Genomic DNA, 27,431 nt, shown 5'->3' with positions numbered 1-27,431 from the left:
AAAAAAAGGTGTATCTATTTTAGACATTATCTTACATGTATCTGAAGAAAAGTGACTACCAAGAATAGGTTCACTAATTTATTTAGAAATCGTAACATGTTTCTTACAAAAGAGCATTACACTGTGCACACTGCTCTCAAAGAATGCCAGGGACATGTGGACTAGCAGTATTCTCCCCACTTCCGAAGAAGAGATACAGTGTACGTAAAGCAGGGTGTTCACAACAATTACAATGAAAACATTACAATTTACCACCAACAATGAACAAAAATAAAATTCACTCTCTCTGCTGCTGCTTCAAAATTTCAATGTTAGTCTTGTGTGCCCTTTCCCTCCCCCCACGTATTTGTAAGGAACTAAAACATTACATCTGGTGGACAGCAAAGATTCCACTACACCTCAAATGCAGAACACCTATGAAGCAGAGGAATGTTGGCTTTTTAAAGAGAAGCAGATTAAAAAAACAAACAAAAAAAAAAGGGGTGCAGGACTCCTTCAGTTCTTCACTAGTCTTAGAAAAACTTTCCAGAATACTGCTTCACACTATAAAAAAGAAAAAATAATCTTGCATTAGAATCCTTCAACATCTGCATACTGCTTCACACTATAAAAGAAAAAGAAAAAAGCATGTATTAGAATGATGGACCATACATCTTGCATCAACATTCACAATGACATTCTTAGAGCAAATTAAATTACAAATTCCTAATACATTTAGAAGTAAATAATTCCAAAAGATGAATGGCTATTATAGTTATATTAATGTTTTAGGCGCATTTAAAACTTAGTACTCTGAAGCCAAACATTTAAGTTAAAACAGTAAAATCTGCTATGACAGCCAACATATCAATAAAGCAAAACTAACCAAATTAAATCTGAAGCTGTTAATATTTGGTAGAAAAGACAAAGTAATGTCAACAAGATATGAAATGCTGCATAACAGCACCAAATCGATTTCAACTTGTCCTGTAGAGGCATGGTCTGTGCCATATGGCAGACTGTGATTTGTTGTCAATTTAGTTATCTAAAAACAACAAAATCACTAGTCTTCCACACAGAACTAGGCCAACATCCACTGTAATCTTCTATATTTTCTACAGGCTCTATGTAATTTATTACAAGTAGTTTTTTTGCAGCGGTTTTCACCACAGAAATGAGAGGACTGCTTGGTTAAGGCGTCTTCCAGCAAGATTAGTTTTGAGGGTGTCTTCATTTTTAATTAGAATGGAGAACTGAAGAGAATCAAGGTAGAACTACCACTGGCGATGTTAGGCTCAAATAGTTACTTAAAACCTGCCTTCTAAAAACTGTATCGCAGAGAAAAGCAGCTTTAGAATGTACAAGTCAGGCAGTTTAGAAGTTGACAGCAGGGACAACATTAAACTTTTAACTTGCCTGTTCTGCAGTAAATACTGTGCATTTTGTATCTGGTCCTGTGTTCCCGTAATAGTTATTATCCGATCTTCTGAGCCTTCTAATGGTTCATCAATTTTGATCGAAGCTCCCGACTCATGACGTATCTGTTTGATTCTCTGGCCTCCCTTTCCAATAATAGATCCTGCCAACTAGGGGAAAAAAGCAAAGCATTCATGTCCCGGTACAACTTTCTCTCTAAAAAGTTACAAAAATCACAGCTGTGTTTGAGTAGCTTCTCTAAGTTTAGTTTAAAGAGTTGCAATGGAAGCTTAATTCTCTACATCCTCAGAGCATCCCCTGCGATATTAATTGTATAAGCACAGGTGGGATAAAAGTGAGAGAACCAGTTCTGATTTGCAAAAAACAAGTTACAGATACCACGTCTATTACTGAATATTACCGATTATTAAAATTGTCTAGTGTGTCTCTAAGGTGAAGACACAAAGCATCAGATTTTTGCTGATTTAGAAATACTTGTTTTATATTAGAAGTACTTATCAAAAACCTTAAACACTTCTGATTTACTTATATAGTCTGAGAAAAGGTTGCAATTTTTTTCTTGTGTTTTTTGTTTTGTTTTGAGTTTTTTTGTGTGGTGTTTTTGGATTGTTTTGGGGTTTTTTGGAAGGTGTTTGGTTGTTGTTTGTTTTTGGTTGTTGTTGTTTCTTTTAATAAAACACAAGCTGAAAGCTGGTCAACTATACTTACATCTTTGGGAATTGTTACTTGTGTTGTGATGATGGGTCCACCAAGGTCTCCATATGAACCGCGCCCCCCTGCATAAGAATAATCTGATTTAAACGTATGCATCAAGCCCTTCAATAACTACATAATGAAGTACATGTAAAGGTTCTATACAAACACTTACCATATCCAGAGCCACCCTCAAACTGGAAGAGAAAGAGAGAAAAAGTGAATAGCCATACTTCATTAACCTTTTCATCTTAAGATTCATGTGGTTAACTCTGAGCCTATTTCACACAAAAATCTCAACCCCAACTTTAAACAGAAGTGTTGTGCCATCAAAGGCAAAAAAGAGGGCAGGGGCGTGCCCCTGTGCCAGACAAAGCCACTCAGTTCTACGCAACACCAAAATGGACCCACTGCTGCCTAAAGCTGAGACCATCAGCGAAACTGGTGGGACTCCTGTGATAACATTTAAGAAAGGGTAAAAACACCCCTGTGTGCACCGGTGGGAGATGAGCAAAGGGGGCAACAGTAAGACAAACAGCCCTGCAGACACCACAGTGAAGGAATGTGAAGAGGTGCTCCAGGCACTGGAATGGAGATTCTCCTGCAGCCCCTGGAGAGAATCACACTGGAGCAGATAGCCATATTGTACCCCATTGAGGATCCTACGCTGGGAGCAGGTGGACATGCTCTGAAGGAAGCTGCAGCCCATGAAGAGCCTATACAGGTGCACATGCCTGGCAGGATCTGTTTCCTGGCGGGGACCCACACTGGAGCAGTCTGTTCCTGAAGGATTGTACCCCATGGAGAGGACCTACACTGGAGCAGTTCTTCAAGCAGTCCATTGTAAACACCCCCATTTGAGTAGTTTGTGAATGACTTCATCTCAGGGACCCCACAATGGAGTAGGGGAACAGTGAGAGGAGGAAGGAATAGAGACAAAGCATGATGAACTAACTGCAGCCTGTCATTTCCCATGCCCCTGTACCACTCATGGCAGAGGAGTTAAAAGAGTAGGGAATGAGGGAGTAAAGTTGAGCCTGGGAAGAAGAGAATGGTGAGGGAAGGGCATTTTTAGTTTTCCTCTCTAACCATGCTACTTGTATTTTTATGCAGCAGTAAACTAATCTTCCCCAGGTCAACTCTGTTTTGCCCATGATGGCAGTTAGAAAGTGATTGTTCTCTCTTCATCTTGAGCCACAAGCTTTTCCATCTTACTTTCTCCCCTCATGCTGCTGAGGAAGGGGAAAGAGCAGCTGGGTGGGCACCTAGCAGCCAGCCAAGTTCAACCAATCACAACTACTCGTTCCCAGAAGTTATAAATCAATTTTTCCCAAAACACTATTTACCTGCCACAGCCTTTTAGAAGATCAAAATGGAAGCTACTCAGACCAAAGATCCAAGCTTATCCTCTGTCTCTAAGCAACTTACTGCACAATCATGTTACTTAGTGTCCTGGTTTTGGCCAAGACACAGTTAATTCTCTGTCTGGTATAACAGCCGGTACAGTGCTGTGTTTTGGCTTCAGTCTGAGAGCAGTGCTGACAGCAACAGCTAAAACATCAGTGTGCTAAGTACCACTTTCCCTGATCAAGGACTTTCAGTCTCATGCTCTGCCAGTGAGGAGGGGCACAAGAAGCCAGGAGGAAGCAGAGACAGGACACCTGACCCAAACTAGCCAAAGGGATATTCCATACCCCAGCACGTCATGCCCAGTATATAAACTGGGGGGAGTCACCCAGAAGGCCAGATCGCCCAGATCAGGCTGGGTATTGGTCAGCGGGTAGTGAGCAATTGTATTTATTGTGCATCACTGGTTTTGCTTGTTTGGGGTTTTCTATTTGGAGGAGAGGGGGTTTTGTGTTTGGTCTTCTTTTTTTTTGTTGTGGTGGTTATTGCTCTCTCTCCCCCTCTCTCTTTTTGTTGTTATTACTATATTTTATTTTATCTCAATTTTTAAACTGTTCTTATCTCAACCCACAGGTTACCTCGACCCTCCCCCCCCCCCCCCTTCCCCTGTCCACTGGGAGGAGGGGTAAGCAAGTGGCTGCATGATACTTAAGTTGTCTGCTGTGGTTAAACCACAACACTTACCTATACAGATTGTAATACATAGTAGAGCTTATAGTGGAGTCGAAAATACAAAAGAATGAAGGACTCTACTTCAGACTTAACTCAGAGGCTGATCAAAGCAGCATATCTGCATACACACAGACATATTCCTGTTGATATTTGCCACAGGATTCCTTTTTGGGCTGTTTTACCGAACAATCTTTTCTTTGATCTCTTCTGCCTCTGCATAGCACAGGGCAGCAAATGAACTTGACAGCAGATGAGCTAAACAGTTACAGTTGCTGTGTTTATGTAAGCTAAGAATTGATGTTTCATACTTGGCAGCACCTCGCCACCTTCTGACAGCATGAACACTTGACGAACCCCGCTAACTTCCTTTCCCAAAATCTATCCAATCAAATGGTTTATTTTGAAATACACTGATAATTAAAGCATTATAGTTCATCTACAAGTGTAAGTAAGAAGCTACTTCTAATATTTACTATTTGAAATGAGAAAACATAACATTCTGAAGTTAACATAAAATATTTATCCTAAATACATGTACCTACCATGTTATTGAGAAAGTTGCTATTTACAACACAAAAATGGGGTGTGAAAGAGGCAAGAGGTACAGAAAAGCTCCTCTCATTTGACTGTGCTGCTGCATACTTCCACATTTCTATTAACACTACATGCCTGCAAAGGACACACTGTTAAGACAAACTATCAATAAATTCTGAGTCAGAAGGACAGCTTTATGATTTTCACTAGGTACAAGTTGCCACTGACTACACTCAAGAAAACCTCATTATCACTTAACCTGTTCAATAAAGCAGTTTTCAAAAAAAGTTGAGCACACTCACCAACTCTGGTGGCTGCATGTCATCACAGGCATCAACATGACACTGCATCATCTTCCAGACATAACAATAGGAAGAAAAAAGGAAAGAAATCTAAATTAAGTTCGTGTCATGTAGAATTGTACGTAACTTGGCAAGCAAATACAGTATGTACTGATACAGAGAAACATTTATGCTACAACAAAGACTTAAAGTATGTGATTTAGACCACTTTCAAGACTCGCTCCCTTTTAATTTGACTGTGAGGGAACTGTAAGTGGTCACACTCACTTTTTTTTTCCTTTCTGTGGTGTAAACAGATTTTTCCCTCTAACGAAGAAGGACAGACAGCTAATGGCAGAGCAAAGCTTGAACAGGCCTCTTTTTTTTCTTTTAGAACATCTTCAATTGCCATTATATAAAAAAATATTTTATTTCTGCCATTGTAAGAAGAAGCTTTTATTTCTGCCATGCATTAGACAATGAAGGTTTAGTAAGATTGAAAGAAGTAACTGTCAGTGATTATCTCTATGCCAATAGCAGGTCAAGCAGGAAAGACACTGCTTCTTATGTTCTACCAATTCACTTCCATATACCGCAAATAACTAATAACTACACTAAGAATCTACTGCTGCCTAACTATACTAGAAATTTAATTATGTTCTTAAAACATGTGATATACAGCACTTCTTTCTTTCAGATTTCTACTATTTCAGCAATTAATGTTCATTTGTGCACTCTAAAACCAGCTTCTTAACAGGCTCTCAACATACCTAACAATATTCTACTCTACAGACTCATCTGTGCTAGTGATTACTACTACTAGAATAGACGCCATGACACACTGGCTGGGTAAGGCAAGAAGCTTAACTTTTACATCTAATGAAAGAAAATGCATTCAGTCCTAACTGATGTAAATTTTTTTTGTCGTAATTTTCTGGGTGGGGTTTGTTTGTTTTTTTGGGTTTTTTTTTTGGTGTTTTTTTTAACAGTGACCTAGGAGAGTGAAATTTTTTACTTTCATCCAGCATCTGCATGGATAAATAGAAGAGCTGTCATACACTCTTCTTTTACTGAGCTTTTACATGCTTGTTAATGTCACATCTCAAACATTAATAACATTTTAGTGGTTTTTTTTAAGGGTATGTGCCTTTATTCAAGTGTTTATACATCAAGACACATGTGTATGTACACATACATTTAAGTTAAAAAAAAAGGACCAAGAACTGGGAAGCATTTGAAGGAACAAAAGCACATTAGCAGTCTGAAGACACAGAAGTCTGAAGAGACTGTCCACTTAAGAGGAGACATTCTCATTTAAGTCTCTTACTAACTCAGATTTTAAGATTTTTAGTACTTTAAATTTTAGTACTTGATCAGTTAATTAAAAAAGAGGTGAGGGACTAAAATTACTTTATATGCTTGTTTGTGTTATTTTCCACTCTTCCCACTGGTATCTGCGTGCATTTGTGTTTCTGAAAGATCCCTGAGGATGAGGGTGTTAAAAAAGAAATACTGGAAATACATTCAGGTTTTTTTGAACTGTCAGAATAGCCCTTATAGTCCACAGGCATTTGATTTGGAGTAGTTACACAATTAAATACACAGCTCTGTTAACAGAGAAACAAAACAAAGCCTGTCTTTCAGGAAAAACTCCAAAAAGGATTATAAGCCAAATGAACTCTTTAAACAGCAGTGCATAATTGAACGGGCTATCAAACAAGTATCTTCTTTGGTGGGTGACTCCTCATGGGCAAGAGGAATTAACCTGTCTTTTAAAATCAAAACATGTTTTTCTCATCTCAGCATTTACAAGGCTGTCAATACTGTTGTATCTCTGGAATTCCAGAAAATTCACAGTTCAGCATCCAGTTTTAAAGGTCCTGGACTACTCAATCTTTCTGCCTTTAGTGACGAGAACTGGCAAAACAAATCCCTAAAAAACCCCAACAAAACCCCACCAAAGAAAAAAAAAAAAAAACCACCTAACAAAAAAACCCAAAATCCCAAACCCACCAACCAAAGCCCCACACCACCAAAACCAACCCCAAAGAGAATGTGTACATTCAAGAAATTCAACATTTCTGTGATTTTTGAAATGTTCATCTAAGAAAAGCAGCTGTTCTTGCCCTTTATTACATCTATGTAAAACAGAATTTATTCTGGTTAACTATTTTATTCTATTATATTCTTTTTTTTTTTTTTTTTTTTTTTTACTATTTCATTTAATTCTAAAATAGAATCTGTGTGAAAGTGCATTTCTGCTCCCTGAGAGCTACCTTTCCCATGCACTGCTTAGTTCACTTCTAGTTACTCTGGTTTAAATTTTGCTAGAGAATGGTTTCTGTACGAAACGAAGGGTGGCACAGGAAGATCTTACATTTCTGGCATGACATCTCCAGCTTCAGCCTCACAATCTACGTGAAGACTTCCTATATGCTTATACAATTTAGGATACTAGGATGATGGTTAACTAAAACTAGAATTTAAATGCAATCTTTATTGGGAAGCAGACCTCACTTTAACCAGGCTATGATACTTGGTCAGAAAGAGCCAAAGCCATAAGCAGCCTCACTGTGAAGAGGAGATAAAATTGATTTTTTTGAACAAAAAAAATGAACAGAGATGACTACACTTACTTGTAGAAACTCATGTCAAAAAAACTAAAATCAACCTGACAAAAGTCAGGCTAAACAGATTTTGTACTCTAGCTGGAATGGAATAAAAATAGAACACACTACTGCCCAAGAGTCAAGTCAAGGAAGACTACGCTCAGCCAGATATCCAAAGACGGGCAGGCTTATATGCTCAGTTTTATATGCTCTAGCACTGGCTTTATTAGCTGCAAATGTAAGAACACAAAAACTGAGCTTTGAAAACATGTAAATATGAATAAGGAATCTTGGAGGTATACTTCTCAATTCTTCCAGTTTCTTAGCATGTAAAGTAGCATGGGTAACACTTTTTTTGTAATACTGTGCAAATTTTTCCTTTGAATATTTATAATAAGCATGTGACATTCTTACGTACTTCCAGTAAATCTTACTCCCAAGGAGGAAATATGTAAAGCCCATTTAGGTAGCCCATTTCATAGCTCTTCCATTCATTTAAAAGAAAAAATCTTGTCTCACCCGTCATCTTAAAGCAGGTGCCAAACAAAGCCAGAGGAGAAAAGAAGATTGTTACTATAGAGATTTACCTCCCAGACATATGATTTCTCTTCCCAGGAAAGAGGAATCTAGAACAACAGCAGATGACAGCTGGGAAGTCACATTTCAGAATACAACATGGTAGAATATATTTAAGCCTTTTTTAAGATCCCATATACTATAAGAGATTTTTTAGCTCTGCAAGTATTAGCATTAATATGGTTGAATGTACCAAATTTAATTTAGGATTCAACTTAGCAGTGGCCCTAGCTCTGAAACATCTGGAATTACAGTGGTTTTTTTGCAGACAGATAAACCAGCAAACAGACAAGAACTGATTCAAGAGCAATCACCTTCCAAATTAACTAGAGCTCTTCATTAGATTCTATTCTATAATCTGTATTACACTGTCTATAACTCGTGTTTGCAACATCAGTGTTAAGATGCTCGTATGACTCAAAAAATTTCAGGAAAGCATTGTTCTGATATGTTTTCTTAATCTGAAAAGCCTAACAATTCCCATTTCTGTCATCCTTATTAAAAAAACTAACAAATGGTCAGTGCAAGAAAACCTGCATGATGGAGCACAGTCAAACTTTTCTCCCTGCCATCAAAAACGATACAGAAAGGAAGAAAACAGATCATGTCTCAGATACCACTTACACCCCAGACATTCCTCCAGAGGAGGGACCATTTGTATGGACAGAACATTTTAGTTTTATCATCAGAATCATGCATGTCCCATACTTAAGGGCATGTGTTCAGCAACAGTATCTTCAGACAGTCAGTATTCTAACTGTGCTTATGAAACAGAACAAGGCAAACTTTATACTCATACCATGCCATCGTAACGGTCTCCCGGTCTGCCCCTTCGGTCATAGGACATAAGATCTCTAAAATTAAAAAGGAAGCAACATTAGAATGCAATTCTTTTGCTTATAAACTAATTAGTTTGTTCTAATTTAAATTTTCACATTCATGGTTCACAAACAACTTTATTTCAAACTTCTCTAGCCAAGTACTGAATGACACAAAAGTTTCTGAACCATAGTCCTGGTGGACTACTACAGCGCAGCAAACAAAAAAGTTCCAGTACTTTTCAAAATACTCTCTGGTCTAGTACACGTGCAGTCCTTGCATAATCACTACCAACATGGAAGCATGGAAAAAACACTGGAAAAATGAACATGTTTCAGGTGACTGTATACAATGTGAACTTTGTATAATGCATTTATGCAACAACTCACCCGCCACGAGGAGGGGGTGGAGGAGGAAGAGGAAGGTTACGAGCTCTGCTGCCACCTCTACCACCACGACCTGGTGGAGGTGGTGGAGGTCCTCTGCGAGGGCTCATGTCATCATAATCTCTTCTCGATGGAGGCATAGGTCGTCCACCACGACCAGGGGGCATTCGATCAAAACCTCCTCTTCCACGCATTGGAAAGCCTACTGGACGTCCCCTTCTATCATCAAACATCATTGTGAAGCCACCATAGTCATATGTCTCATCATAGAAATTGGGATCATAAGGCTGGGCCCGTCCTTTGATTGGAGACTAAAAACAAACAAACGAAAAAAAAAAAGCCCCCCCAACTCAATTAGGACCATTATAATTGGCACACTTAATTAAATTAATATACTAAATGCATAAATATGAATTTATTTATATTGCACAATGCTGGTAAGAAAGGAGGAGATGGTGATGCATTTCCTGTGAACTTAACTGTGACAGACAAGCTGCTGTTGCTTATCAGTGGCAAATAAAATGTCTCCTTCTTCAATTTCTGCATCTTAATAATATGCAAAGCATGAATAATGGCTCACTAGTACCAAAAACTGCTTCCCTCCCCCATAAGGTGCACCCCAATTCTAGAAAACAGAAATAGTTTCAAAACGTGGTAACAGTCAACCACTTTGTTACTGGGAAAGTAGGAGGTATTGAATTCAAAATATAAACTGAAAGATACCATTTTCATAGGTTGCTAATATTCATGAATGACAACGAAAGAATAAATTTAATAAACATTACCTCAGAGATAAGATCCAAGATAATCTTGATACATTCAACGACTCTATCGGGTTTTCCACCAATAAGCACCACTCTGTCAGTAGAATGAGGACAACACTCTTGGAAGAGCTTAATGGTGGTCTGAGTGTTCTGTTGAAGAAAAAATAAAATAAAATCCAAGATTGTCTAACCTAAGTATTTAAACAAATTTACAAACTCATTAAAACATTTTTAAAGAAACAATCCGAAAGATGATTAAATTCCCAGCCATTAAGTCCACGCCTGCTTCTGAATTCTCACAATAAATTTAAGATTTTTTTTTTTTTTTTTTTTAAAAGATCTGTACTGACAGTTCTGTATAAAAAAATAAAACTTTCTCCTCTTTCAATTATGGCTCATCTATACCATTGTTTAATTAAATACAGTGAAACAACCCCATATCCAGTAATAGCTTACAGGTCATATTAACTTTAACATGTCAAGAAAACAATACTTTGGATGCAAGACAGTGATGTTGCCGGGATTATGCCTGGTAGCAGTATATTGCTACCAGACATAATATATTGCCTTTCTCAACCCATGCAAACAGGTATCAACTTATACCTGAACTGACCTGTAACTGCCTCTAACACAACGCCAAGGAAGGACAGAAAGCACAGTTAGTTGCTTTAAGTTCATAGATACCATTAGGTTTTTTAAATCTCACTCCTATACTAGAAAAACACAATGATCTTCCAGGAGGTACAATTTTTTTTTTTAATTATAAAAATAAAGCCTTTCTACAGTAATATTCAGGCACCTACTGAATTACCATTGTAAGACTTTGTAGAGATGCATTCACTCTAAATCATTTTGCATGTCCAACCACATAAATATATATAGTCTAAGCAGTTAATTCTAGAAGAAGCAATGAATACCATTTTAATAAAAAACCCCCAAAACTTTCTCTAGAAACATTACCACAAATATTGCTTAGAAGCTTGACAAGAAGTCGAAAGCTCTATCACCAGCACCAACTTTATTTCTGAGGGTTTGTAAGGAAGTTGCAATTCTCAGATCCATCTCAAGAGTATCAAAATCATGTAAGCAGTATGTTCTGAACAATTTACTGCACAGAAGATACTTACACTTGTCCCTTATTAACACAAAACACTAAGTTGTTTATTGAACAAAACCCAAACTTCAGAAGAACAGGGAAGAATTACCTCTCTAAGTTCTTTAATTTTAGCACCCTTGACACCAATAATTCCTCCTGCCAAACTTTGGTGAATGAGAAGTCTCAATTCGCAGTCAAAGTCACTGCCTTTGTAGTGCTGATACTGTAAGAAAGATGTATACAAGGAAAACAATAAAATATTAGTCACATAGAAATTTAAAATATTTGGGGGTTTGTTACTTTTTTCCAAACGCAATGGCATGACTTGATTATTGCCAAATTGTAATCCTGTATTTCCTTTGATAGGACCACAACTATTTAAGCACCTCACCTGAACATAAGCTGATGTTGAACCTGTTTTCCTTATTACATTACACAACTTGTAGAAAGGTTTAAGAAGGTATCAAACAGTGCAACGCTCATTTACAAAGCCAACACAGGACACAAATTACAACATAACTACTTCAAAGTGGGGACAAAACAAGCAAGTATTTTGAAAAGGCTGTTTGAAACAATAAATTATTAAATAGTGATTGTCCTCTACCAAAAAATGCCAATATCTACTTTGAAAGCCATAACCCTTCTTTATAGGGCTTTTGGGTTTTATTTTCTAACTTCCTGTATTCAAGGAATGGCAAATCCAGAACCATCTTGTTTCATACGCTAGTATTTTACCTCTAAAAAGAAACAAACATTGAGACATACCTCTTCCAAAGTAGGGATAATCTTCTTCAAGATTTCTCCAATTGTCTCTATATCTGCACTGATACTCAAGATGCTGTTGTTGGAGAACATAATGCCAGACAAAATGGAGAAGATGGAAAAGAAGAAGTAAATCCTTTTCATCGTCATACACAAAATTCTAAGAAGATTTACTACACAGAAGAGCTTACAATTAATATTCCCCATTTAAAGTAAACCTGTTTGCTCAATTTACAACACATGCATCTTTGTTTATGCCCAGTATATATGCATGATAAATTTAAGATTAGGTAGCTCTTGCAGAGAGAGAAAGAGAAAGAAAGACAGAATGGGCTTTTGGAAGGGCTCAGATTAAGTGGGCAAGAAATTGACGCAGAACTGAAAGGTGAAGTGAATATTCATGTTCCCCGCCACCACTAATTTAGGATACCCTCGCTATTACATTGGTAAAACTGGCACACCTTCTCATATAAAAAGTGGGGATATGCAAGTGGTGAACATCGTATCTGGAGTAAGGTTATGAAACCAGTTAGAAATCAGATTACTAATGGGCTCTCCAAGAAAAACAAATACAAATGCAAGACAAAAAGAAGACAAAACAAATGGGAAGCGAAGAAAAGTGAACCAGAGTTAGCATTTCATCAGAAATAATTATGAACAGGCAATGTTGAGGGGAGCAAGGTGGGCCACAAAGACAGAGCGAGAGACTATTTTGGAACAATCTGATTTACAATGCAGCAAATATGCAACACTTGAAGCTGTGCTCCTTCCATTGAAATAAAATTAGTGGATTGTTTGGGTGGGCAACTCACGTAAAAGTTCAGTGACAAAAAGACTTAATGGGGAAAATAAGACAGAAAACTTGAAAAAAAACAATACACCGTCTATAAGGGGATACTATTTAATTATATCAAAGGCAGGTAATATAATACATTTCTCTCTTTCTAATCAGGCAGTGAGGCATAAACTGTTGGGACATACCGCTCGGGGCCACTGCTGTCTGGGACTGAAACACTGGCATTGTACTGCATTGGTCATTGGCGTTCGTGGATGTTGGCATTGGGCATGGGCATTCAATCAGAAGTTGTCAAGTATGGTACCCGTTTGGCAACGAGCACATTTTTGGGCATAGCCAACCAGGGTTTCACATGGGCGTTCAGGGGCGGATGGGCCAACGTCATGGTGGGCAACGCAGGGGCAAGTCGATCCAGTACATGGGCAACGGAGATATATGGCCAAAAAAACAAGGAGAGGGAAGAGGGGGAAAAGCAATAAATTTTAATTTAATACAAACTATACTCATTACTCTCAATTAATGAAACAAGCTTAAGTTGTTCTGAAGACTAACACAATAATGGATTGCTACACCGACTGTGGCTTAACAGTATGGACCTTAAAAATGAGTCACTCGATCTGACTAAACTACTTTTAATATATGATGTTTCAGTAGCAGGCTGGCTCATGAGGGTAGACACAAAACCTGTCGAGATCGGTATTACTAGAACCTTGGGCAAATCGGGAAAGGTAGTTTTCCAGACCAATCTAGATTATCTGGACTTAGGTGACGTATTGATCCAAAAAAAAGAAAAAAAAAAAAAAAAAAAAAAAAAAAAAAAAAAGAAACAACCCACGAAGAAAAGGACCCTAAAAACCAAAAAATCAACTAGCTGTCAAAGTTAGTGAGCATATGTACAATTCCTGGCCTTTTCAACTTAAATCTAGTTGCAGTAGTTTATGAACTTAGATGGAACTGATTCATATTGATACGTATTGCCAAATCGTGTGTTGAACAGAGTCTTGATCGGGAAAACTGTTGAAATTGTAGCTGATGTTAAGTACAGGAGTGTAAACAAATGGAATTTAAGAAGCGCTGCCAAGTTTTATAAATAATACACAACATTAATGCTGAGCATGTGTCTAATCACAAGAGTCAACCCACTCTAAATTGTGAACAGGCAAGTCATGACCATGGAAAAGTGCTTCCAAGTAACAGAATAGAATGCTCCTTTACTGTCCTATACCCACATTTAAATTAATCAACTTTAACATTAATGCTTCGGTGCTTCATGTGCAAGCTGTTAAAGAACAGACGGATGATTCTGTCTGTTTGCTTTTAAAAGGAAGTTAAAAGAATTCCTGTATCACTGGGTTAAGCCAGCCACCTGCAATGGTTTCAGTAGTACTGCAATTGATTCACAGATATGGGAAATGGTATAATTAAGGGTTTTAAGCTTTGTCAATATTTCTAATTAGGATGTTAGTGCACTTCAAGTGTGAAATTTAGCAGAATCCTATTCAAAAGTGAAGAGATTTAATATAAACCTCTTCTCCCACGTGAGTCGAGCTGGGTTTTAATTACAATAGAAATTTGGGGAATTAAGTTATCTACTCTAGCAATCAATACAAATGGCTTGTAACTAGACTACTGATGTCTAGAGTTGAGTTGCTCCCACTTCTAGAAAATCTTTTGATGTAGTGCTCTGAAAGAATTGGTGTTAAATTAGTTTAAACTCATATATACTCACGTCTGTACGAAGTGCCTTAATATTTTTGCCGCCTTTTCCAATCACTGCTCCAGCATTCTGGAAAATAGTTTTCAGAAGTTAAGGTATGCCAACACACCACAGAATACATTTCTTAACTCAAGACTAATAATGGTAAATCTATTTTAGCATTACCCTGTTGGCCCGGGCATTGGGGGCAGGCACTGCTCTAGGAAGTTTCACATCAAACTGAAACAAACTGATACAGTTTGTCCATGGAAAAAATGGACCAACAGCTCTTACCACTGAACTAAGGAAAGAGAAGAATACTCAGTTTTGCAACTAATGATTCAATTCCAAATAGAAATTTCCAGGAAATTCTTCCTAGAATCTCATACACTATAGCTCTCAAAAATATACCGTATGAATGTAACATAGTCAATAATTTCCGTAACTCATTTGATCAGCTTTCCCCCCAGTTGTTTTTTTTTTCCTTTTTGAAGGAATGTATTTTGGTTTATACCTCTGTAACTTAACTGATCTCTTAGAGCACTATATTCTGAAAAAAGTTGAAGCCAATGTTAACAGCCACGAACTTCCAAGTTTCTAACATCAACAGGAATAAACTGGCAGATAGCAAAGAAAAGTAACTGCAAAGCTGTATTTTTACCATCTGATTTCAAAGATTACAGGCAAAAGCACTGCTTTTATTACACAGATCATACACTATGTTAACAGCGTGCGAAACATTTTGTGATACTCCAGGTAACTTGACTGTTAGACAGAAATGCAATACAGGGTTAAGGTAACATTTCCCCATGCCAATGCAAAAAGACTTGAAATACTTCAGGAAGTACAAGACATCTATAATAACTAGAAACACCTAACGAAAGTCATACATATGAACTTTACTGTAACTAATTACTTTTGTCAACAAACCCATTGCAATCCCCGAAGCATTACTCCCATCTTTATTCCTGTTGATATATATGAACAAGTTTAGCAGAGCTGCTTGGGAGAGTTACTAATAAGAAAGTTCTCATCATACCTCTTCTAGTTAATTTACAATCACTAGCTGATCATTCTCTAAACTGCTTCCTTTCCAAAGACTAATATACAGTCATTCCCCTCAAAATAACACTCCTCCACTCAAATATAAGAATACCTTCTAATTTCTATTGCTCTGTTGTTTCTTTTTTTCAACTAGTACATCTGTTAAAAGTAACGATACTGATCCTTAGAATCTTACCCTTTAGAAAAACCTCTGAAGGTAATTCCATCACAATACAATTTTTACTACAGTTCATGCACATTCAAAGATATTCATGGTAAGTTATAGCATATTAAATAAAATACATCAATAATAAACATATATTCCAACATACACTGTCACTGTCTTGAGCAGTGCTATAAACAAAATCAGTAAAACAAAAAAAAAAAAACCAAACATACTTTGCTCTGAAGCAAGATGCGCAATTCAACCATCTCATCTGTGTTCCGAGATCTCTTGAAAGCCTGCTCTTCCTCCATATCTTCTGCAGGACGTTTGCCTGTAGAGAGATCCATAGGGGGGAAGCACAAACATTTATTTAACTTTCTAAGTCATATGAAGTGGAACACATGCCAAATTTATGATCTGTATTTTTAACGCATTCTCTTCTATTAGCACAACACTAATTAATTACTGATGCCTACTGAGCAGCCACAGGACAGAAACAGGTCTTCATCAGCTTACATACTGGTTAACTACTGAAAATTCATTTAAAATCTGTGAACTATGGTTTAAATGAGAATGTTGCATGCAGCAAGCAAGAAATCTATGACATGCTGTTTAAAGCATGCCATGCAGCATCACCCATTTAATATCTATAGTTTACAATTAGTAAAAACATTTCAGGCAAAAAGCTCAAATGCAGTGGAATAATAGTAAAGTGGCATTTCAAATACTGTTTGGGAAAAAAAAATGGGATGAATGAACAACAGTGAGGCCCTAACTTCCTCGTTAAGCCCAGTAAGCTTTCCTTGAAGCTCTTTAGAGGTATTTCACGTATTTACACTCCTGCATGTAAAAACTGCAATAAACAAAATGCAATTAATGGATATGCCTGATGGTATTCTTACATTCACACTCACCACACAGGTACTGCATATTTAGCTATGAAATATTTTCAAACCCTTAGTCATGACTTTCAGCTATTTATCCCATGCTTAAAACACAGGATAAATAAGAAAGATCATGTGTTCATGCTTCAAAAGCATGTGTAAAGATGTTGCCTAATTAAAATGAAAAGATTTAATACAGAATGCAAAGCTACTAATGATACAAACATCTGATACAGTTAAAGCATTGCTAAATATTTAGCAACATTGAAACTTACAGAGGTTCTTTCTAAGAAGAAAGAGTCCTTTAAAAAACTTACCATTTGTCTCTGTGTTGGTAAAGGTCTCTTCCTGTTGTTCAGTTTCCATTGCCTTTCTTTCTTAGGTTGGCAAACAAAATCTGTTGAAGAGCAGAAAAGCAAGAACATCTCTTTTGTGAAAAGGCAAACTGTACATTGTTCTAAAAGGAAAAGGCAGAAAGAAGTGCCTGGTTTCAGAACTTACCGCTGCTATATATCCTTGCTGAGAAAAAAATCAAGTATTCTGGGCGGGATCAAAATCCAACAGCCTATTGCTTCAAGAGCCTATGAAAACAGCATATTATCATCAGCTGTGACTCTGCCCACTTACAGCTCCGATTCTCACTACAGCCAAAAGCCAGAGGTTTGACTTGAGTTTTTCCTGCAAAGCTTTTCTCTATGAAAGAGAAAGCATACCCTGGCCAAACACATAACCGTAAGGAGACAGAAAACAAGTACGTAAATTTACATGTAAACAATCAATGTCTGAATTATAGTTTTTGAGCATACACTAACTGCATTTACTAAAAATTTTCATATATTTAAAGTGAACATGTACCCAGCTCCTCTTTTCAACATGTTAGATGATACACGCATTGAGTTTATCTTTTAAACGACACTACGTAACAATTGGCTCCTGCTGCTTAGGTCAAAATAATTTAAACTAAAAAAAAAAAAAAAAAAAAAAAGTCCCATTATAATAATTATCTGCATTAGTTCTACAAATTCTTTACCAAGTTACTAGCAGGCACTTTAGCATGCCTTCCACTCAAGTAAATAGATGAACAAAAGACAAATTACAACTACTAAGCACACTGGAGAAAGAAATACAAAAATACCTGCCCCTCTGGTTACATATAATCCTCTGCACACAAACACTGTCAAACCCCTCGAAAGCAGGTGAACTTCACTACGATTTTCCAAAATAGGCATCTTATTTGTGACCTGCTCTTTGTTAAGTTCATCTTAGAAAACTAGGAAGTCACGTTAGAGAGTAGTCTAGACAAAGGAAATATTTTTGCAATCATGTATTTCCCTTCGGTATTGTATCAATTTTTTTGCCCCAATAAATTACAGCCATTCATTCTGATGGCATCCATGAAAAAGGGGGGGGGTGGGGGGTGAGAAGGTGCTTCTAACTTTTTAAACATACTCTCAGGCAACTGTTCATTTATAATTGTTGCCCGCTTGTGCAGGCTAACAGCAGGCACTGCCTTCCCAGGACACGCTAGTTTTCCCAGGCACTTTAAGTGAGCCATCAGAAACTCACAGATTTAGTGACAGCGAATGCTCAGGCAGACGTTTGCCAAAACGCTGTTATGCGGGGTGAGAGCAAGGAGGCGCCGGGCAGATCTTTAGACGGTTTAAATAGCTCTTTAGTACCGCGGTTGTTTTATTTCCAACGATCCCCAAGAACTTTACGGCTGCACGGACTGAACTGTAATGCACTGTTGAGGGCTTAGTCTCCCCTACTCGTGTGTATTTACCCGCCTTGCCAAACGTCCCCTGGCCGCCTGCAGACAGTGCTCTCCGCTACCGCGCGAGATCACCTTGACTAATGCCATTTAAAAACAGCGAAAGGGTAAAGCGGCAACGAACGGCGGGAGGCAGCACCAGCTGCCACAGACATAACACACGGAACTGGGCAAAGCCGCCGGCTCGGCCCGGCGATCCCGGCCAGCGCCGGCCGGGGGGAACGGCGGCCTTACGTAACTCCCGCCGCCCTGGCAGCGCGGACCAGCAGAAATGGCGGCCGCTGTAATGGCGGCTGCCGGCTGCTAGGCGGAGCCGGAGCGGAAAAGCCGCCTCCACCACGCGGTCGCAGAGAGATTTATCCCCCTCTGCCCAGAGAAGACACAAAGGAGGCGCCCGGCGGCTGCGGCCCCAGCGCAAGCGGCGGAGGCGGACAGCCCCGCCGCCACTGTCCCCGAAGGCGTCGGGGCGCGACGCGGGGCGAAGCCCAGTCGGCCTCCCGCGGCCGCCCCCGCGCAGGCCGCGGCCCTGATCGCCCTCCCCTCCACCCGCCATAATTCCCGACAACTCGCCCCGGGCACAGAGTTACCAAGGGCGGGCGCAGGAAGGCGGCGGCAGCCGCTCCCCCGCCTTTAGAGAGAACCCGCTACCGCTGCCGGCCTCCGCCGCACCGCCCCTCCTGGGAGCCACAATGACTGGGTCGCAAGGCCCCGGGCCGCTCGTACAACAGCGGCCACCCTTCTCGTCTTTCGTGTGGGGCGGGGCGGCCCCCCGCGGCCCGCGGACTGCGCTCAGCCGCCCGAGGAGCCACCCCCACCGCCAGCCGAGGCGGCAACTCCGCATTCTCCTCTTTCCCGATAGTGAGCTCACCCCACTCCGCCGCCGTCCCTGTGGGGGCCCACAGGGCAGAGGCTCCAACACCGGGGACGCGCGGGCCTCCCGCAGCGCCGCGTCACGCAGCAGCGCCGACAGAGGCACAGCAGCGGCCCTGCGGCCCCAGCAAGGCCCGGCCCGGCCTATGTCCGACCCCCGCCACCCTGCGCGCACGCAGCGCCCCCTCCTCGCTGGCCCCGGCTACACCTCTCTGTGGGTGCGTGTACCTGCGCCCGCCGCCGGCCCCACCGCGCACGGGAGAGAAAGGCGAGATGCCCCCGCCGCCAACGCGCACCTCCGGCACTGCCAGCACGCGATTGGCCCCGCCGCTTCCCCCCTGCGCGGGCCCGCCGCCGTCCCATTGGGTAAAGCCGCTGCCCGTCAGGGCGCAGGAGGCGGCTACCCCCGCTCCGCCCCGCCCTCCGTGAGGGCTAGGACTAGGCAGGCCTGGCCGCCGGGAAGAGGGCAGTACCATGTGCGCTGCCGCCGGTTGGTCGTTTTACCTGCCCTCAGAGGGAGCCGTGATGGACGCGGTGCGGGGGGGCGGCAAAGGAGAGCGACAGCGACCTCGGTCGTGAGGAGAGAAAATGGCGCCTGCGAAAACCCCGCCTTGTGCTCGCTACCGGGCGCCGGCAGGGGGGGGGGAGGGGGGGGAAGGAAGGAAGGAAGGAAAGGGAAGGGGGGGGGGAACGGTGGGGCAAAGGCCTCTCGCGATGGTTAAAAGCGCGCGCGACGGACCGCTCTTATTGGCTGCTGGGTCGCGCGGCGTTTTTGGGAAGCTGCGTGCGGACAGCGGCTGCGACCTCCACTCCTCAGCCCAGCCCCCAGCCCCGGCGGCAGGGGGAGCCGAGGCCGCCCCGCCGGCGCCGCCCGCTCGCCCCGGTAAGTGGGGGCTGCTCAGCTGCAGGCGGGGGGGAGGGAAGGGGCCCGGCCCCCCCGAGGGGCTGCGGGGTGCGACACCCGCCCCCTCCTCACCTCGTCTTTCTCCCTCCCTCCCTCCCCTCAGCCCCGGCAGGGCCCAAGCCCGTGGAGACAGCGCCGCGCGAGTGGCCGGCCGGCGCTTTGCTTTGGCTAGGTAACTGTACGGTGTCCTCTGAGTGGTGGAGCTTTAGGGGGAACTTAGAGCCAGAGTAGTTTTAATTTGCTGCAGGTTAGAGTGCAAAAAAAGTGTCTCCAAACGTAGCGTTTCCTAATTAGGGTAACACTTGTTTTGGTCGCACTGTGTAGGGAGGTCGAGCTTCTCAGTTGGCCTTCCAAGGGGTTAAGCGTAATCCAGACTCAGTTAGGCAGCCTAATAACCTTTTCAATATTTGTATCGATGATCTGTATGTACGAGTTTAATGCACCATTAGCAAGTTTGCTGATGATACCAAACCGGGAGGTGCTGTTGAGCCTTTCAAGGGACAAGAGGCCTTGCAGGGGGACCTAGATATATTGGAGCACCGGGCAATCGTCAGTGACACGAAATTTAACAATTTCAACTGTTAGATTCTGCACCTGGGATGGAATAACGCTGGCCACAAGTATCTACTGGGAGAGGAGTGTCTGTAGAGCTGCCCTGCAGAAAGGGACCTGGGGGTGCTGGCTTACAGCAGGCTCAGTGTGAGTCAGCTTGTGCCCTGGTAGCCAGGAGAGCAAACTGCATCCTGGGGTGCATCAAACACAGCATCACCAGCTAGTCAAAAGAAGTGATTATCTGCTGTACTCAGCGCTGGTGCAACCTCGTCTCGAGCACTGTGCGCAGTGCTGGGCCCCACAGTTTAAGAAGGATGTGAAAGTCCTTGACTGTGTCCAGAGAAGGGCAACAAAGCTGGTGACAGGGCTGGAAGCCGTGTCCTGTGAGGAGCGGCTGTGGCCTCTGGGTTTGGCTAGGTTGGAGAGAAGGAGGCTGAGCAGTGACCTCATTGCTCTCTGCAGCTTCCCAAGGAAGGGACATGGAAAGGGAGCTGCTGATCTCTTCTCCCTGGGATCCAGCAACAGGACGTGAGGCGATGGTTCAAAGCTGCACAAGGGGAGGTTCAGACTGGACATAAGGAAGCATTTCTTTACCACGACAGTGATCAAACACTGGAGCAGGCTTCCTGGAGAGGTGGTCGATGTCTCAAGTCTCTCATTGTTTAAGAGGCATTTGAACAATGCCCGTAATAAAATTTAACTTTTGGTCAGCTCTGGAGTGGTTGAGCAGTTGGACTGGATGATCATTGTAGGTTCTTTCCAACGGAAATAGTCTATTCTGTATGTGCATTGCTGCTTCCTAAAGTAGTAAAAAGGTAAAGCTTGTTAGCCATGATATTCCTGAGATGATGACTACCAAGGCTTGGTGCTGTTGTATCCAAACCCTGGACTGGTTCTTTTGGTAATTAGTGATGTTTCAAGCTAGCTTTCTGTTGTCGAGTACAAAGCTTTTATGCAGTTGCAGCTGAAAAGTCACCCCTGTGATACAGTGCTCACAGATGCCAGCTTGCTTCTGTGTAAATGGGGTTTCTTCTGTTTATAAAAGTGCAATGATATGGCAGAATAAATCCTCAGGTCTATTTCTTAAGTAAACTTGAGTGTTAACAGCACAACCCACAAATAAAAAAATAGAGGACTTGTATGTAAAAAACTACTGCTTGGGGGATTTTTTTGTGGTTTGGAATATTTTTTTTTTGTTGTTATTGTTGTTAATTTTCTTTCTATCTATAACAAAAGGATTTTAGTGTTACATTTCGAATTAAATCAACAGAAAACAAGAAGTCACCAAGCAGGGTTGATTGTAGAAGTTTCTGTACTTTCTTAATACTTCATAATGTGGGAAGTGCATACACATACTTCTTACGCTTTAAATATGAGAAATGCATGCTTATTTTTACTATCTGTAGAAGTGTTGTTAATTTAAATTGCTTCTTTGTTGTCACGCTTACAATAGCAGAACTTTGAGAGCAAATTTCTATATGGTACGAGGAAGAGATGCATCATAACTTCAGCTGTAAATATGTCTTTTTGGGTTCTGTTTTAGGGAATTCACACTCTTAAAAGAAAATGTCTACACCTAACATTGCAGCAAGAGTGGAAAGTTGGCTTTCATCCAAATGGCATGTTAAAGTTCCTTTGACGTGGCTGGATGCATGTATTAGTTGGATCCAGGAAGAAAATAATGGTAGTAACTTAAGTCAAACTCAGATTAACAGTCAGGTATTTGAGCAATGGCTTCTTACTGATCTAAGAGACTTGGAATATCCCATTTTGCCTGACTGCATCTTAGGTGCTCCCAAAGGAGAGTTGTCAGGCTTCTACTCCATACAGATTGATTCACTGGTTGATGTTAGCCAGCCAGCATATTCCCAGTTGCAGAAGCTAAGAGGGAAAAATACTGTAAATGAAGAAGTAACAGCCAGTACTCAAGCATTCCAGCAGCCCTGGGAAACAAAGCCAACTCGGATGCTAATGTTACAACTAACTGATGGGATACATCAAATTCAGGGCATGGAGTATCAACCAGTGCCCGTCCTCCACAGTAATCTTCCTCCCGGAACAAAAATCACTGTACATGGTAATATTGCATATCGTCTTGGAGTCCTTCTTCTTAAGCCAGAAAATGTGAAACTGTTGGGGGGTGAAGTGGATGCTCTTCTGGAGGAGTATTCTCAGGAAAGAGTCCTTGCTAGATTAATTGGAGAAACTGAAAACCCTATTTCTGTCCAACAAGCTGACCATGACCACCTTTTTCCAAGGCCTGTGAATGAGTTAGAACAAAGTCTAGGCCCTTCAGATGAAGAGCTTTTAGCTAGTCTTGATGAAAATAATGAATTTGCTTTAAACAATGAAACATCTTTAGAAAGCGGATACTGCAGTAGGAGCAACAATTTTAGTACAGCCCCAGGTTCACTAACTGCTCCCAATGGAAATGTATTGCCACAGGAATCTGGAAATCCTTTGCCCGATTCAGATGACCAAGTTTCACTTCTCACAGAATATGCTGATGGCTTTTTAAATGACTTTCCTTCAGAAGATGACTTTTTTCTGGAAGAAGAGGTGCAAAGAGAGCTGGAAGAAGTGCCACCCGTGGTCATAAACGTAGGTTTGGTTACTGAGACACTTCCACATACATCTAGAAGCTCCTGCAATTCATCTTTAAATGGCATTTGCAAAAAAGATGTGAGTGAAAGCGATAAGCCAGTAGAAGTTCTCAGCAAGCAAAAGACTTCTGGAAGAACAGTATTTGATGGTGATGGAAATAGTATGAGTAGCTTTTTGCAACGCAAAAGCGTGTGTCAGACCTGCAGTTCTGCAGATTTTAATTTGGAAAATCCTCCTGGAGAAAGGCAGAATAATGCAGACCTAGATGGCAGCAGATATAAATCCCAGCATGCGTCTGACAGCAGGATGTTAAATGATGATCCTGTATTTTTCTCAAAAATGGATCCAGAAGCAAATCAGCAGAAGCATGATTCACAGACCTTTCCTTGCAGAGCAGTAGAGGCACATTCAGATTTACATTCTCCACCTTTCACGTATATTTCTCTTCTCCTTGCAAAAAGACCAGAAACTATTACAATACTGAAAGTTAAATGTTTTATTGTTACTCTCACTGGAAACCTCACAAGCAACAATGGGTCCTGGGGTATAAAGGCAAAAATTTCTGATGGTTCAGCTTATCTTGAAGTAGATTTTGCTGATGATATTCTAACAAGTTTGATTGGCTTTTCGGTGTCTGAAATGAATAGTTTGAAAAAGGATCCAGCTTTACTAAAGCTTAAGGATGGCTTAGAGAAATGTCAAAAACAACTGATAGATCTCTGTTGTTTGATGACTATAGAGTTTAATCCACTTCAGTCTAAAGCCACTGTGTTAATTCTTCAGGATGCTGATGCAAGGCATCTAGAACAATTGAAGAAACGTTTGAATAAATAATGTGCAAACTTGCAGACTATATATTAGGAAACATTTAAGTCAGATTTCCCCTGAAAGACTGTTGTAAGTTAAATTTTAAATTTCAGTGGTATGTCTCTTCTCTTACCAGGAAAAATAATGGAAAGTGAGAAGAGGAGGTGACTTGTTTGAGCAAAACTTAGCAGTTTGTTTCTTATGGTGGTAATGAAAGAAGCTTTCAAATATTTCTGTTTTTATTTAAAGTACTCATGTATAATTTTCATTATGCAGAATTCTCTGTGTCATTGAGTGGTGACCTGGAGTAGCAGAATTTGAGTAGAAGACTCTCATACATATTCACTATGCAAGAACTTGAAGTGTAGAGAAATGGAAGGTTTTTTTCTGAAAGTTCAGGTCTGGGGGAAAAAGAAAACCCAACCCTATACATTAATGAGATTAAAAGCTGTGTATTTTAAAAGATTAAACAAAAAATACAAATATTTTAAAATCTTTTATTTAGAGAAAGGTATGATTATAACGTATGGAGATTCTCTTTTTTGTTGTGTTGATGTTGATCATTGCTAACAGTTTTGAACCCATAGGCAACTTTATTCATTAACTTTTATGGTTAATTTTCTAGCCTTTTACAGAATAGTCAAGCACTTGTACTACAGACCTGTTATGTATATATATATTTAATGTTGGTCTTAATTTTGATACTTTTTTATTTCTACTTTTAGAATGTGTAAAAATAAATACATTAAAGTTTTCATTTAAACTTTGGTGGAAGCTTCTTAGTCACTGTAAAATAAAAGTATGAACCTTGTTGAGTGTGTAAAGTATCAGAAATGGTTTGATTGCTTGTTTTTTTCTGTTGTTGTTCCTTTTCCTTCCTTCCATCCTTTTCCCTTCTCTTGTTTGTTGTTTTGTTTATTTGTTTGGGTTTTTTTTTCCCCTTTGAAATTAGAAGAATTAAAATTCTGCCAGGGTAAGGGGACCATTGACAGAAGTGTGCAGTGTTTGCAAAGACTGTCAAATTGGTAGCCAGGAGAGGGATTTTTCTATTGGACAGTCACTATCTTATTTTCAGAGCCTATTCTTTTTCTGAACAATGTCTGTTAGGCCATTGGGAATTGCTGTGAGAGATTGTCAGTATTGCCTTGCTGCCCTGTCCCCACTTGAGAAGCATCCTTTGAGACTGCAAGTGACCTAAGGAGTCAATAGAGGTAATTTGCCAAGTAAGGGAACAGTAGAGGAAGGTGGACGAGGGAGAATCTTGAGCTTTTTCAGGCTCAAGGCATGAGATTTTTTAGGCTTTATTTTATACAGTTTAGAAATGCATAAATTCCTGTGTCCCTTTCCTTCCTGTCTTCCTCTTGCCTTCCCCACTTTGCAGAGAACCTGAGCAAACCATAACCCTGTAAGTTATCTTAGGGTTAACTTTCTGAGTCTGTTGGGAACTGCGCATCATTTAGAACTGTTAGAGCAAAAACTTTTGCCTGTGTGGAACCTATATTGCTAGATCTTTAGTTATAGTTTCAGAAAGAATTGCTTGTTGATAGGAAACTGATGAAGCTTCATCTCATGTAATCCCTGTAAAAGTTGATACAGCTGACTGTAAACCTTATTGGAGTTTTATGGAAACATTTCCTTCATGATGAGTTACAGAAACTTCCTTTGAAGTTTTGGCCTTTCCATGTGAAAGGATAGTCCAAGCAAATGAATAATCCACAGATTTTATTCTATTTGTGCAAAACAAGAGGAGTGTCATTCAAAGCACAAAATCAAATTTTAAGTGTTGTGTTTGTTTCAGCTGATGAAGTTACACCTGCCTTTTTCTGCATTTATGTTAAGGTTTAGTCATCTCTGCTAAACAGTTAATGTGTCTTCCATTCTCTTCTCCCCTAGCATCTTAAAGGCACCGTTATTTGTCTGACTTTTTGTTCTCCCCCCCCCAACCTGTTGCCCTTGTCATTATCAGGATGTTCTTCCTGACACGCTGGCTACTCCTGTACCTGAGCTCCAGCGCAAGCAAGAAGGTGAATCTGAGTGCTGCTAGCTATTTAGAGCTTGACTGCTCTGCGTATATTTCAGTGCAATTTTCTGGTGTGTAATGGTTCTAGATCTGTGTTTAAGCTTTTGGAATTACTGAAAAGCATGGCATAGGTTTTTGCAGAGAAGAAAAGGAATGAAATAAAGTGACTTTGAGAAAGCATGCTTGGTTAAGACCAGTATGTCAAACAGCAAACAGTATAGGTGGCTGTATGTACCAATCACTGGTTCATGCCATATCCACTAAAGCTCTTGGAGCCAACTTCCCTGTTGCCAGTCTTAATGCTTTTATGCTGTATCATTGTGTGTGTGTGCTGCCTCAACATGCCAAGCAGCAGTGTATGTCAGCCTTTCAACTAACCAGCGTTCTTACAGGCTGAATTCAGAGAGCAGGTTGTAACCCCAGCTGGCCATTGTAATCTGGAGCAGAGGTACAGTCACACCTCTGCTAGGGACTGCAACAGAATTCCTGTACCAGCCCCTGCAGGCGATTTTCATGGCAGCTGCTCTCATGAGTTACATGTAACCTAGCAGAAAGCAGTTCCTGTTCTTTCTGTAATCTCTCTATTCTACAAACTCACTTTTTCTTAATAACATTGTTTCAGCTGCAAAGTAGACTTGTGCACCTGCAGTGTATCTGTCGCTGCGCAGTTTCAGAAGCTGTATTCTTAAGGAATATTTTCATATTAATGAGAAAAACTGCCTTTTTTTTTTCTTTTTTTTCCCTCATCCTGGTCACAGTGGAAACGTCCAACTAACTAATTTGAACGTATGAAACCTACAATGTTCTCACACGATGACTTGGATGTTATATTAATGATGAAAGTTTGCTCTTCCTGCCTTCTTTAGAGTTATTAAAGAAAATGAAAGCAACAAATTTGCTATGGCAGTGCCAGGTAGCTGATCAGAATACCCCATTTGAAAGTTTTGTCACTAAGGTGAGGTAGTAGAAAAGTTTTCAGAAACTTCACTGCACCCTACTTCTTTTGAAGATATTCACTCTCAAGCTTGAGTACAAGGCAGTGGCTAGACTGAAGAATGTGGCAGGTTTCCAAATAAACTATGCTGGCAAGAGCAGCTTGAGGACTAGCCTAATCCTACTGCATAGTAGGTTGGCCACAACAATGCGTGTCATTATAACCCAGCAGCTTCCTTGTTGAATGAAAGCAGTGTCCTAAGGAAGCAACAGCTAGTTGAGATAATGTAATTTTAAGTATCAGGAATGTTCAGGGATTTCTTAAAGGGCATGCTGTACTGCTCCAGTACTGTGACTTCACACTCAAAA

At 40.6% G+C, this 27,431-nt stretch overlaps 2 protein-coding genes across 15 annotated transcripts; one reads left to right on the top strand and one right to left on the bottom strand.

The window, feature by feature from the left end:
* Positions 1-42: 42 nt before the first annotated feature.
* HNRNPK (heterogeneous nuclear ribonucleoprotein K) lies at positions 43-19,864 on the bottom strand. Of its 14 annotated transcripts, none has more exons than XM_030471016.1 (17): positions 19,471-19,581; positions 17,103-17,182; positions 16,919-16,998; positions 15,951-16,048; positions 14,541-14,597; positions 12,997-13,040; positions 12,019-12,091; positions 11,363-11,476; positions 10,179-10,307; positions 9,397-9,704; positions 8,988-9,042; positions 8,200-8,238; positions 5,025-5,075; positions 2,285-2,306; positions 2,125-2,207; positions 1,396-1,565; positions 43-604 (listed from the first exon to the last, which is right to left on the bottom strand). In XM_030471016.1, the coding sequence occupies exons 3-17, from the start codon at positions 16,965-16,967 to the stop codon at positions 571-573; spliced, it is 1,326 nt and encodes a 441-aa protein (XP_030326876.1). In that variant the 5' UTR covers positions 16,968-16,998; positions 17,103-17,182; positions 19,471-19,581; the 3' UTR covers positions 43-570. The 14 variants fall into 14 exon arrangements, with proteins under 14 accessions (XP_030326876.1, XP_030326870.1, XP_030326875.1 ...); XM_030471010.1 differs by having other exon boundaries at positions 15,951-16,060; positions 19,471-19,574; XM_030471015.1 differs by having other exon boundaries at positions 43-543; positions 15,951-16,060; positions 19,471-19,574.
* On the top strand, positions 19,664-25,569 carry RMI1 (RecQ mediated genome instability 1). Its single transcript, XM_030471009.1, has 2 exons — positions 19,664-20,125; positions 22,242-25,569. Exon 2 carries the CDS (start codon positions 22,265-22,267, stop codon positions 24,134-24,136), a length of 1,872 nt encoding a protein of 623 aa, XP_030326869.1. The 5' UTR covers positions 19,664-20,125; positions 22,242-22,264; the 3' UTR covers positions 24,137-25,569.
* Positions 25,570-27,431: the final 1,862 nt, after the last annotated feature.

The sequence above is a fragment of the Strigops habroptila genome, chromosome Z, assembly GCF_004027225.2.
Source record: "Strigops habroptila isolate Jane chromosome Z, bStrHab1.2.pri, whole genome shotgun sequence".
Lineage (NCBI taxonomy): Eukaryota > Metazoa > Chordata > Aves > Psittaciformes > Psittacidae > Strigops > Strigops habroptila.
Note: the sequence above shows the minus strand (reverse complement) of the source record. Positions and strands in the feature narration are given on the sequence as shown.

Excerpts from the sequence above, each read along its gene's own strand:
- HNRNPK (XM_030471011.1), bottom strand. The coding sequence starts at position 16,967 with ATGGAAACTGAACAACAGGAAGAGACCTTTACCAACACAGAGACAAAT. Across the intron at positions 12,092-12,996 it reads GACAGCAGTGGCCCCGAGCG|CATCTTGAGTATCAGTGCAG; the intron begins GTATGTCCCAAC and ends CTCCAACAACAG. Across the intron at positions 8,239-8,987 it reads GAGACCGTTACGATGGCATG|ATTCCTCTTTCCTGGGAAGA; the intron begins GTATGAGTATAA and ends CTGTTGTTCTAG.
- RMI1 (XM_030471009.1), top strand. The coding sequence starts at position 22,265 with ATGTCTACACCTAACATTGCAGCAAGAGTGGAAAGTTGGCTTTCATCC.